This window comes from Staurois parvus, unplaced genomic scaffold (genome assembly GCF_062004578.1).
Source record: "Staurois parvus isolate SC_StPar_1 unplaced genomic scaffold, SC_StPar_1.0 ptg000613l, whole genome shotgun sequence".
Classification (NCBI taxonomy): domain Eukaryota; kingdom Metazoa; phylum Chordata; class Amphibia; order Anura; family Ranidae; genus Staurois; species Staurois parvus.
In genome coordinates, this window is record NW_028318409.1 from 2,475,840 (window position 1) to 2,489,200 (window position 13,361).

Below are 13,361 nucleotides of genomic sequence, written 5' to 3' on the forward strand. Positions count from 1 at the left end.
ACTAGAGGCTGGGGGGTTCACCCCCACTGCTAAACTAAGATTGAAAAGCTTTTGGAAAAAGTTTCTGAAACAGGTAGATATTTTTGAAGATTCATAAACTTTTTGTCTTTTGCCTGCATTTATACTAGGGATGAAGGTTTTCCATCTAGTCTCTTTCTGTAGCTAAAGCTCTGCTAGCTTTATTGTCAAACTCATGAAAGATCCACTGAGCCCTGGCATGTTAGGCCTTCAGTTTGTGCCTAAGGACATTCTGTGGCTGGTCTCTTAAAACCTTAAATTCTATCAGCACCGATTGGACCAGGGATTTCTTGCGGACAGTCTCTAAATTATATATTTAAAGTGGTTATAAACCTCTGAAATGAAAACACAAACACAGCATATCCCTCTCTAAAGTGTGCACTAGGCTCAATCCCAAGCACTTAGTGCGATATCTGTCTGCACTCTCTTCCTCTGCATGAGTCACCTCTGACCGGTTATGCCGACACCAAAGAATCCTGAGAGAGAGCCTTGATCCCCCCCCCGTACACAGAAATGATTGACAGCTTCAACTGTGCATGATTTCCTGTGTGACTGTGTAAAGGGGTGTGTGTCCATTCCCTCCACTGAGGTCTCAGATAACTCTCAGCTATTCTCTCTGTGCTATGCAGTGATTGACATCAGATCCCCACCCCTGCCTCCTGAAGCTGAGAAATGATGTGTAAAATGTGTGCTTTAGGAGGCTGTATAGGAGAGGATACTGCACATAAATAGGCACAACTCAATCCTCTACATAGGAAGATTTGTTTATCTCTGTGCATCACTTGATCATTGCTGCTTCAGTGGGTATACGTAAGGGTGTATAACCACTTTAATCTAGAAGATCAGCTTTTGTTTCCCTATTTGTATCTTTAGTTTGGTCCCTTGTGCTGTCAGAATTATTATTATTATACAGTATTTTTAAAGCGCCAATAGTTCGCTCAGCGCCGTACATTATAGAGGGGGACAGAACATGTGACAGAACAATACCAATACAATGCAAAACATGAGGGGATTGAGGGCCCTGCTCTTTCGAGCTTACAATCTAGGATGGTATCTATATCTATCTATCTACAATACTGTCATCAGAGATAGCGCCGGACAGGTGTTATCTCTCAAGAAATTTATTATTTCTGCTTGTATGGTATTTTTGTCTTGAACAGGTGAATCAATTGGTTTCCAGTGCCAGGATTTGGGCGATTGCCTCCCTTTAGCACTTCTAGACTAATCGGGTGTGATCAGAAGTTGTAAGGTTTTCTATGTTCGAAAAGAATCCTTTTGATAAATCTGTCTGTAGTTAGCCCAGTCTTGAGTTGGAATTGCATGCTGCTGAGATGAAGTTATAGTCCTTCTCTTTAGGATGTAGCATACTTTACACATCTACTTTTATCGCAGCATGCAACAGCTGTTTGAATTTTTGTAAGAAAGACATTTTGCACTTCTCGATTGTCCATAAGTGGATCTCAATGCACACTGAAATCTTCTCTGAGATAACAACCCCTTTAGTGAAGTCTGTGAGGACAGGCATACTGTAAATGTCTCCAGGAAGGTTATTTGGTGCATATTTGGGAGGTTAATTTTCACCAAGGTGACCATGGAGGCATTGAGGGTGCCTACAAAAAGCACTCCTGTGGATCCCCCAGTTGGGCATGGAAGGCCCACTTTGTGACTTTAGAAAGAACTATGCTGACACCTTTGGTTTTCGAGTGGAGAATCTATGTGATACAGTCGGGTAATGATAATTGGTGAGTTTAGGGATTTTCCCCATCTGGAAATGTGCTTCCTGTCCTGTAAGTAGGCTATTTGAGTTTGCATTCTCCAGAGGTCTCTAGGATATTTGGCCCTTTCACTGTCCACTCAATTACTTTTTATATTATTGGCTGTTACCAAGTCTGTGGTCACAATTTACTGTAAAACCAATTAGTTGTGCTAGCTGGATAGACACCCATTTTGGGGTTAGATGTTGAAGGTTATTACTTTTCACTAGATTATGTCCTATGGTTTGTATTCATGTTGCTGTATTACAACAATGGTAACAAAAAGTTTCAGAATGCGGAGGCAGCTTCAAACTAGTCTTTTTCACTTAAGGTGGTTCTAAGGGCTGAAGGTTTTTTTTATCTTCATACATTCTATATATGAAGGTAAAAACCGTTAAGTGTGCAGCTCCCCCCTCAGCCCCCCTAATTCTTACCTAAGCCTGATTGAGATCCAGCGCTGTGTACGAGATAGGTCTCTCTCCCAGGTCTCTCCCTCCTCATTGGCTGGGACACAGCAGCTGGAGCCATTGGCCACAGCTACTGAGGAGGAAACGGGGGGTGGGGCTGGGTCACAGACAGAGGCAGCTCGGGAGTGAGCATGCATGAGTACCCCTACAGCACTCACCAGGGGAAGGGGTTAAGAGCACTGGCTGGGGGGGGGGGGGCTCGAGAAGAAGAGGATCGGGGCTCTCTGTGAAAAACCATTGCTTGAAGAGATAAGTATACCATGATTGTAATTTGGTTTTTAAAGTGAACTTTTACTATCACTTTAACTATGGTTTTTATCCATCCAGTTTTGAACAAGTATGGTTTTTATAACCATTGCCTGGTTCTTTAATTATTCAGTGGTGCCTGCTTTGGTCACTTTGCTAAGTAAACTCGAACTCACCACCACCACCGCACCTGATCACTTGGTGTAACTGTCAGTTTTAGCAGTGTCAACAAAGGCATCTGTGTATACCTGGGTACTTTTAAAAATCATAATAGCTGAGAATGAGAGTAGAGCAGGGGTGGAGTGTTTTCCTGATCAAGCTAAAATATGTGCAAATATATTGCAATGAAATATTTTAGCTGCTTAAATCTGCCTCAATATTTTCAATATGCAAATGAGTTCCCCATCAAATCTGACAATTTGAATAATTTTTTACAATAAATCTCAGTCTGCTTAGTATGAACAGCATCATCTACTGGCTTAAGAGAAGATTAATTCATGTAATAATGCTATACCTTATTCTTGTATAAAAGAGTATCCTGTCCTCTTTTTATTGCTTCCCTTATGTGAAATCCCTGGTGTTTCTGGCAGTCCCTCTGCTTTTCTATTAAAATTGACCACACTAGGTATGAGAGCACAGCATGGTCAGTTTGCTGACTGTGTCGTGAACTCAGTCTGCTCTCCTCCAATGACCAAGCTTGTGCCGATACCCCCTCCCTCCTGAACAGCCATTCACTGCTGGGAAGACAAGAGTACTGCTCTTTCCCCTCCCCCACCTCCCCATGCAGCTGAGAACAGAGGAAATGTGATCACTTTTAAAACATAAAAAAGGGAAAAATGTATTTATTATGTTTTTTATATCTATACACAAATGTTTTGCCTTTCATTTCTATTTTAAACTGAATGGATTGCTGTACAAGGTGAGGGTACTTTAAGCAGAAGTCATACAGTAAAAGCTTAGGAATAGTGACTCTTATCATGTCAAGGTTCTATATTGGCATGAATTCTAACATAGGTGTCAAGAAAGCTCACTAACAAATTAAATGCTTTGACAAGGCCAGCCAAAACTGCCAGTGTTCTGAAATGAAGGCGTTATATGGTTATGGTTATAATTTATTACTTGGAGTGTTAAATCCATACAATGTAACAGTTTTCACTATATTTCCTTCATTCCTAGTTTATACTGATATGTCTTTCCAGGTATGATCTCATTCCATAAAAAGTCACGTGGTTTGTCAGCTCATATGGTACACATTATACTGTAACTTTAGAGTCATGCAGTGCAGTCTGCCAAAACAGGTAGGGTTGAGCTGAACTAAGCAAAACCCATTTATGTGTGTGATTATCAAATTAACATTTTATACTTACACCGTACAGCAACAGAATACCTAAAATCCTCTAATTTGACAAAGTTGAGGAGCTTTTACTGAAGATAAAAACACAAACCTTTTAATAAAAGTACTGTTTATATATTTATATATTCCTATTCAACATCGAAAATAAGCGTACAGACTAATATGAAACATACAGATTGATATTCTTAAAGTATATCTATAGCTGAAACTTTTTTGTTTTTTGATGAGGAGGGAATGGTAAAAAGCCCTGTGAGTTTTTTGCCATCTGTCTCCCACTGGGGAGATTTCCCTTTACTTTCAAGAAGTGAAAGGAAATCTCTCCAAAGTCAGGGAAATGCCTTCTAAGATAGCTGTCACTAGCAATTTCCCATTGGAAGATTTTTCCTCTACTCCAATTGTTGTGACATTTTAAAATTTTGACTTTTAATGCTGGTGACATTAAATCCAAGACAAAAGGGAGAAAAAAGAAGCATAGTTCTCCCTAATTTGGAAATAGACAGTATTTTTTTTAAAAAATGGGACAAAGCTTATAACTCTTCCATTCTTTATCCAAAACATAAAGAAAAGTTTTGCCTTTAGATACAATTTAAAAGCATAGAAGTGACACTAAATCGGGGTGCAGCAACCAGTGGATCATGACCTACCAGTAGATCTCAGCCAGGAGGCTGGTAGATCACTGCCTGGGCTTGCTGACCCACCATCCCAGAGCATCAGAGTACAATGCAAAGGGGCTACTTGTAAAATCGGAGTTGTAGTAGGGAGCTAGAGCCGCATAAGCCGATGCCTCCTCTGTAGTGTTGGCTCCTGTGCCATGTGGAGTGATACCAACTGGACTCCACCTCTTATCCCAGTTAGCGGTCTCCAGAGTGGTGCCAGCAGCAGGAAAGAAGAGATCTTCAGGTCAGTGTGAAGCAATACACTGGGCATAATAGTATAGCTCTGATTTCACACTGATGAATTGTGGTTTCCCCACACCACAGGTGCAGTGCAGTGTACCTGCAGCTTTCCTACGGGTTTATTGCACTTAGCCATAGACTTCTATTATATTCTGCTCATTTGGTGCACTTTCTGAAAGTGCGACAAAAGTCCTGAAAGCGATCCAAGTGTGTTTGTTTATACATTTAGTGATCCCTAATCCTTGGTCCAGTTTGGGTTTTACTCCTCTCCCCTGGAGCAATTTAGACTCACCTAGAACCTGCAGTCAGTGCTCTTACTCCTGGGGAATGGACAAGTAGCGTGTGAGAGAGCTACAAGGTTACTGTAAGCTGTGAAACTGCATATATGGAGACTGACAAGCATTAGGCTTGCTCAGCCTGATAGTCAGATCTTGTATTTGTGGAGTGATTGCCAGGACATGGCTAGGATTTTGTTTTGTATCTTTTGCCTTGTTTATTGTTTGAAACACTGTACAGCACCTGTAATAGACTGTACATAGCACCAATAAACACCGTTTGTCACTATCTCACTGGGCAGGAAGGCCTGGAGTAAGAAGAAAAGAAGACATGAATGAAGGGCCGCCATGACAGGAGTTAAAGGGGGTTGGGATGGGCAGAGTCCCATTAGCATAAGGGGGAGTTAAAAATAGTTAAGGAAGGAGTGGGGGGAGCCACAAGGGGTGGTCTTACAGGGTGTGGCAGGGGGGTTTTCAGTCTGAAGAGAGTTTTCACAGGGCAAACTTCCCTCCCACCCGCTCATTTTTTAATGGTTTGTCTTGCTGGTGGTTGTGCCATATTTGTGCTGGGGGACGTCCAGTGTGGTGCAAGGTCCTTATTGGTTAATGTGGGCACAAGAAAAGGCATTTTGTAGGAACCCGTCTGAGGTAAGGCTTCCAGTTGTTCTGGTGGGAGTATCTGCGGTGGTGTCTCCGAGTCGGTGATGTTGCGGCCTGGAGGCTTAGTTAAACAGGATGCAGATATTCGTTTTTCTTGATGCCTAGTAGGACCTTGAAAGAACATATGTTTATACTGTGTTTTTCTGTTATTTAAAAATGTTATTTATTGATGGTTGTAATAAAAGGCCGATTTTGGGCCATTAATTCCATTTGTTGTCAGTGTGGTTACTTAGGTTAAGTATGGGGGGTAGGTATTGGTTTAGTGGGACTTACAAGACATCTTTAGTCCCCTGGTCATGGTTCCTGTGAGTGTGCTCAACTCGGGGGGGGGGGGGGGGTTGTACGTACTACCTATCCCCGGCTCACACCACCCTCTAACAGGATTCTGGATAACAGCAAGAAAAAAAAAGCAATGTGGAGATTTGGAGGAGACTGAGAGCAACAGAAGTTTTTGTTTTTAAGTTTAGAATACAAACTTGAATTTTTTTTAACTAGTTTAGTGAGTTAAATGTCACATTAGGAACTTGTGTGATCAGGGCTTTTTTTTCTCAAAAAATACAGAGCCAAGTATAATTTTGTGGGCTGAATAATTTTTAGGAAATGTGTTAATGATAACAAGAAAAGCAGAAAAATAGATCAATTGCCACAGTAAACCCCCCAGTAACACCTCTTTTTGAGAATGTAGAACCTAGTATCATTTTGTGGTACTAAGTAATTTGTATGGAGGTTGTTAATGATAACAAGAATAATAAATAAGATCCCATACACCTAGGAACAATAGTCCCCCCTAGTAACAATAGACCCCCCAACAACAATGGACCAGCAGCAACAAAATGCCCCCCCAGCAACAATAGACCCCCAGCAGCTACAACTTATCTCCTAACAGCCAGCATCAGTAGACTCTCCAGCAGTCAGCAACAATAGACAATAGACCCCTCCCTCAACAGTAGATTCCTTCCAGCGACAACTGACCCCATCAACAATATATCCCCCACCAGCAACAATAGACCTCCCCAGTAACAACAGACCACTGCTCAAAAACAGATTCCCTTCATTTACAATAGATCCTCCAGCAGCCAGCAACAATAGATCCTACAGCACCCTTGCCATTACATACATTCAGTGCTGGAGGTTCCGGAACTTCATTCCTCTGTGTTCCCGCTGGAAAAAATGCCCTGTGTGTGATGAATGTATTTTGTCACAATTCATACAATAAATGTTTACATTTTTAAGGGCAGATATCAGAAATTGCAGGGGAACTACAGTATATAGAAATATATTTTTCAAGATTAAAGTGGCAGTAACGTCTGCTAACAAAACTTGATTAAATGGTCGGTCACCCTGCAGTGTGATGCTATAATGTGCTAGTACACATTGCATACTAGCACATTATTGCAGATGTACTGTACATGTCAAGCAGAGCCCTTTAGCAGCAAGCTCTCTCCTATCGAGGAACTTCTGTCATCACCCAGTCTTCCTTCTGTGTACTCGCTGTCTGGCCCTTTAAATGGTCAGGCTGCGATGACATCACTCCCTCGCGTGTGCACAGGAGTCACAATCATGGCACAGCACTCTGCACTGTGATGTAATCAGTTCCTGCTGCAGTGAATATCTCCTAAATGGTGCAAGTACTCACTGTACTTACAGGTAAGCGTTATTATAGGCTTACCTGTGAGTACAATTGAAATACAGGCGTACCTCGGTTTACAAACGCCTCGGTTAACGTAATGTTCGGTTTACGAATGAAAATCCATTGAAAATAATGCCTTGCTTTACCAACTATTTTCACAATATGAACAGATTAATTGGTTTTCAATGCATTTACAAATTTTTTTTCAATCATGTCCAGTGTAATGGAACCGGACCCAGACTGCACTTGGGTATTTCCGTTATACTCCCGCTTCCCAAACACCGACCACGGACACCACCGCTGATCATGCAGGAAATAGACAGCACCCAGACTCTTCTTAAGACAGGAAGTAAACTGCTTTATTTTTACACAAACACAAGATATATACACAGGGCGGGGAAATACAACCAGGAACAGAAAACACATCAGCAGGCCATCCCATCAGGAGGGAAGGGCTGCGGGAAAAACCCCTCACCAAACCAAGACACACAATAGAACAATGGGATTCAGCACATGGCAGTAGAAAATAGGGGAACACATGCATCCCATAATAGTTTGCTGGCAAGCAAGACACAATAGAACAATGGGGCAACCAATTGGCAGTGAACAATGGACAACCCCCACACCCAACCTATACATGTCTACACAATATCCGGACAGAGCACCCTGCACTCCTAACAGGCACAGGGTGGGCTACACATAAGAGGAATAACAGGAGTCCCCCCATCCCCAAAAGTCACTCACGTCACATCAGGGTACAGTACTATGCCTTTAAAGTGCACTTTATAAAGAGTTTTGAATAGATAAGACTTTTTTTTACCTTTTTCTGACCTCTGGAATGGATTTATTGGTTTTCAATGTATTTACAAATTTTTTTTTTAATCATGTCCCTTTATGCCTTTAAAGTGCACTTTATAAAGAGTTTTGAACGGATACAACCTTTTATTTTTCCTTTTTTATGACCTCTTGAACGGATTAATTGATTTTCAATCCATTTACAAATTCATTTTTAATCATGTCCCTGTACAGTATTTATGCACTTAAAGTGTCCTTTTGTAAAGAGTTTTGAACATATAAAATACTTTTTTTTAAAACTTTTTCCTGACCTCCGGAACGGATTAATTGGTTTTCAATGCATTCCTATGGGAAACCACCTTTCGGTTTATGAATTTTCCACAATACGAAAAGTCCCGCAAATGCATTAAATTCGTAAACCAATGTACACCTGTATAGAACTTTACTACCGCTTTAATTATGCTATAAAATGCCTGCCTGTTTTTTTGGGCAAAACTGTGTCTACAAAAAAAAATGTCCACATACAGTACATTTGCATCATTTTTGTCAGCTTGAAAAATATAGTGTAGAGATGGACTTACAAACAAGGACTGAAAAAAGAAAATAAGCACAGCCAATAAGGTTCACCTTTCATTTTATGGAAACATGACTTGCTATGAGCAGTAGCGCACTGCTGTGCTCATTTTCTTTTATATGAGGCTATTGGCCTAAAGTCTTGTGTACTTGACATCTACTCATTTCCATATCAGTAGCAAGGATAACTTAAAGTGGACCTATACTCCCACTTTAACGTGAAATACGTTGGCATTCTTGCTTGGATGGATAAATAGTGTCTGAAAGTCTAGTCAATTGATCATGTTTGCTCTGCAGAATGAAAACACTGGTCAATCTGAACTCTGACCACAGGACCAAGTGCCTTGGCCTCTCTTACTTTGTTTATCCTTACTAGCAAGACTACTAACAAAGGTTAATAGAAAAATCTTAGCATAAATACCCTTGCTCATGCTTGTTTTCCCACCAACAACATAGACAATAGGGTAGATAACAGTAGGACTGCACATGAGACTTTTATGTATAAACAAGAAATATAATGTAAAAAGAAAGGTGGATGCACACACCAGGAGGCCACCTGGTTTCAGATGTCTCCTAAAGGCTTCAGCTTTGTCTCCTCTCAACCTATGCCCCTTTAATGTGTTTCACCCACTCATGGGCTTAGTCTATGACTAAGCCCATGAGAAAGTGAACTGAGTTAGAATGGAGTGGCTTGGCAGGAGGCAAATCTGAAAGCCTTTCTGACACATCTGAAACCAGGTGGCCTCTTGGTGTGTGAATCCACCTTTCTTTTTTTTCATCTTCCATGGTCAGGTGAGACTGACCCATTGGGATCTAGCACCTGGCAGGGTTTGAAACATCAAGTCAACATAGTGGAACTTTGAGCTGCTCTCACTGTCTTAATGGGTCTCAAGAAATATGCTGTGTTACAGTAACCTAAGGTCACATAATCGGAATATTGGATCAAACAGAAAAAAAGCAGGACATGTATAGAATATTTTTTCCTTCAAGAGTTGTGATTGTAGGTAGGGTTAATAAAAACAGCTTCCATAAAAGTCAGCACTTATGTTGCCACATCAACATGAATCGTGATCCTGATTCCTGGCTACATTTTCCATTTGATGTAAATAGAGCCTCAGCGCAGTCCCAGACTTCTCAGTATGGCTTAAAGCTCTAACAAATAGTTTCTTCTCATATTCTGAACGAAAGAATGTGTCTCCTCCTTTGTAACTAAAAGTCCAAATTTAGCTTATAGAAAAGTTATTAGAAGACTAAAATAACAGAACGCCAGCACATTCTTTCCCATTTAGAGATATGAAGTCAAACAAAGGAGCTCTCTGTCAATGGAGTAACATTTTTTATTTGGTTGTCCTTTTTTAGCTATTTTATAATAACATGTTAGACAGATGGTGAATTATAATATGGGTATTATCTTTCAGCAGAAACCACTTAGACGCAAGTCAGTTTTTCTTATTTTGTTAAGAGCGCTGCAACCTGAAAATGCCACTTTCCCTAATTGTTAACGCAAAGCTAAATTTTTGAAAGGTCAGAAGAAATTAGAATTCAAACACAGCAACATATAGATCAAGAAACCGAGAACTCTCAATCTGTTTACTACAATTACCACTTTCATATTCATATTGTCTCTGAGATGAAAGCTTGACCTATAATTGTGCTTGTGGTAGATAAAAGCCCAAATTTCACCTATCAAATAGGAAGTGAATAATGCCCTTTGCCTTAGACCCAGGCCTTATCACCACCATGCTTTTATACACATCATTGAATGGGACATACAGTATTTTGTTAAATTCATATATCTGAAACTGATAGATAGGAAAATGGTCCTATGTAGAGTTTTCAGATAGCTTGACACTGTTTCTATCTTATTGTGTTATCTATTCTGTTGTTTTACACATATAGAATGTATGTAGAACATAATTAATAAGAAGAGAAAAAAACAGATGAAAAGACAAGCCAAGTTAATTATAGATTGTCAGATTGAATGGGCAGAGATTTTACTCCTGTTGTATCCTTTTTGCTGTATATGTTTTGCTATGTAACTGCATACACTTGTTTCAGATGTGTTTATGACAGAGATTTCAGTTAATATCAGAATTCCTGAAAGTGCCTGTTTACATCAAATTTTGCAAAATATAAAATTATTTTCCGTTGGTAAATAATGACAAATGCTTTTGAAGTCCATGAGCAATATTTCAGCCCTTCTTACACCATATATATATGAATCACCGAGACCTGCTTCCATTAAATGCATTCAGTAATACCTAATCAAATTTAAAATAAATAAGTTAAAAATAATAATTGCAATTGCAAGGTGCAGATGCTGTATATACAGCACTGAACTGTATTTCCCTTCAGTCAAAACTATAAAAAAAAATCCCTAAAAAATGTCTGTTCTAGAATTGGGAAGAACATCTTCCTTGGACTTTCACCAGCTCAAAATGAGGCTTCTGTATAAGCAGTGGGTATTTATTATTTATATTCTGACAGGTGGCATTTAAATAATTTCTCACTGCTTATTATACCCTAGTTGCTGCTTTATTTATTTAATAATAACAGTAGCAATCATTTTTGTACAACATTAAATAGTTTTGTGATCATTTGGACCACTAGATAGTTCACTAGACAGCAATAAGCTTGTATTACTAATAACTAAGCAAATCACTTCTGCAATTATTGCTCTTATATGAAAAAAACCTGGATACACAATCCCTGACTCCCTGTCACTCATTATTTTAACAATTACTATTGCAGTCACAACACATTTTTAAGTAATAATTAGCTACAGGTGTTGGAGGTAGTGTCTTATGCTGGACTTTATTTAAAACAATGTTCTTTCCATCATTCTGATTTTTTTTTATTTTACCAGAGTTCACTGAAAGATGTAATCTTTTATAAAATACCCAAAAGACCATAACTGATGCAACATTTTGGTTTAGTCTAACAAGAAAAATGTATTTTTCCACCTGAGCCTTAAAAGTATGCAGCTATATTATATTTGTTTGACTACTCTACCCAGTTAAAAGCTAAACATTTACAGAATCTTCAACACTGGATTGTGTAAGGACTACTGGATATGGACTACACATTGTAAAAAAAATGATTGCATTCGAAAATGTGAAAAACCAAATATGAGCATCTACAGTACATTTTGATAACCCACCTATCGATCTGTGCTCTTCAAATATACTGATTTCATTACAGTTATAAACCTGATTCCATAAACATTGAATGATGGTGTGAATTTCTTTCAGAATGCTGCATTAACTAATCAATAAATGTATTTACCTGTCAGTTACAGCTTTCATGAATTCCTCCAGAAGGTCATCATAAGGCTTTCCTCTTACTCTTTTGTGTCTTAGGCCGATATACAAAGGGTCTTTTAGTAACTCCTGTTAAAGAAATAGCATTATAGATCACAGTATCTTGAAAACAAGTCCTTTACTATATATATATACAGTGGGGCAAAAAAGTAATTAGTCAGCCACCAATTGTGCAAGTTCTCCCACTTAAAAAGATGAGAGAGGCCTGTCATTGGCATCATAGGTAGACCTCAACTATGAGAGACAAAATGAGAAAAAAAATCCAGACAATCACATTGGCTGATTTGGAAAGAATTTTTTTGCAAATTATGGTGGAAAATAAGTATTTGGTCACCTACAAACAAGCAAGATTTCTGGCTCTCACAGACCTGTACCTTCTTCTTTAAGAGGATCCTCTGTCCTGCACTCATTACCTGTATCAATGGCACCTGTTTGAACTTGTTATCAGTATAAAAGACACCTGTCCACAGCCTCAAACAGTCATACTCCAAACTCCACTATGGTGAACACTAAAGAGCTCTCGAAGGACACCAGAAACAAAATTGTAGACCTGCACCAGGCTGGGAAGACTGAATCTGCAATAGGCAAGCAGATTGGTGTGAACAAATCAACTGTGGAAGCAATAATTAGAAAATGGAAGACATACAAGACCACTGATAATCTCCCTCAATCTGGGGCTCCACGCAAGATCTCACCCCGTGGGATCAAAATGATCACAAGAACGGTGAGCAGAAATCCCAGGACCACACGGGGGAACCTAGTAAATTGCCTGCAGAGAGCTGGGACCAACGTAACAAAGGCTACCATCAGTAACACACTATGCCGCCAGGGACTCAGATCCTGCAGTGCCAGACGTGTCCCCCTGCTTAAGCCAGTACATGTCCGGGCCCATCTGAAGTTTGCTAGAGAGCATTTGGATGATCCAGAAGAGGATTGGGAGAATGTCATATGGTCAGATGAAACCAAAATAGAACTGTTTGGTAGAAACACAACTCGTCGTGTTTGGAGGAGAGAGAATGCTGAGTTGCAGCCAAAGAACACCATACCTACTGTGAAGCATGGGGGTGGCAACATCATGCTTTGGGGCTGTTTCTCCACAAAGGGACCAGGACGACTGATCCATGTACAGGACAGAATGAATGGGGCCATGTATCATGAGATTTTGAGTGCAAACCTCCTTCCATCAGCAAGGGCATTGAAGATGAAACGTGGCTGGGTCTTCCAACATGACAATGATCCCAAACATACCACCCGGGCAACAAAGGAGTGGCTTCATAAGAAGCATTTCAAGGTCCTGGAGTGGCCTAGCCAGTCTCCAGATCTCAACCCCATAGAAAACCTTTGGAGGGAGTTGAAAGTCTGTGTTGCCCAGC

The 13,361-nt window shown here is 39.9% G+C and overlaps 1 protein-coding gene across 2 annotated transcripts in view; it reads right to left on the bottom strand.

Moving 5' to 3' along the window:
- The window catches only part of ME1 (malic enzyme 1), a 370,919-nt gene that overhangs the window by 190,816 nt on the left and 166,742 nt on the right, over positions 1–13,361 (bottom strand). The window contains exon 6 of one of the 2 annotated variants that reach the window (XM_089693103.1): positions 11,954–12,057. The exons of the other annotated variant lie outside the window; for it this stretch is intronic. Coding sequence (XP_089549229.1) covers positions 11,954–12,057 — 104 coding nt within the window. The remainder of the gene's footprint in view (positions 1–11,953; positions 12,058–13,361) is intronic. 2 annotated transcript variants of the gene reach the window in all.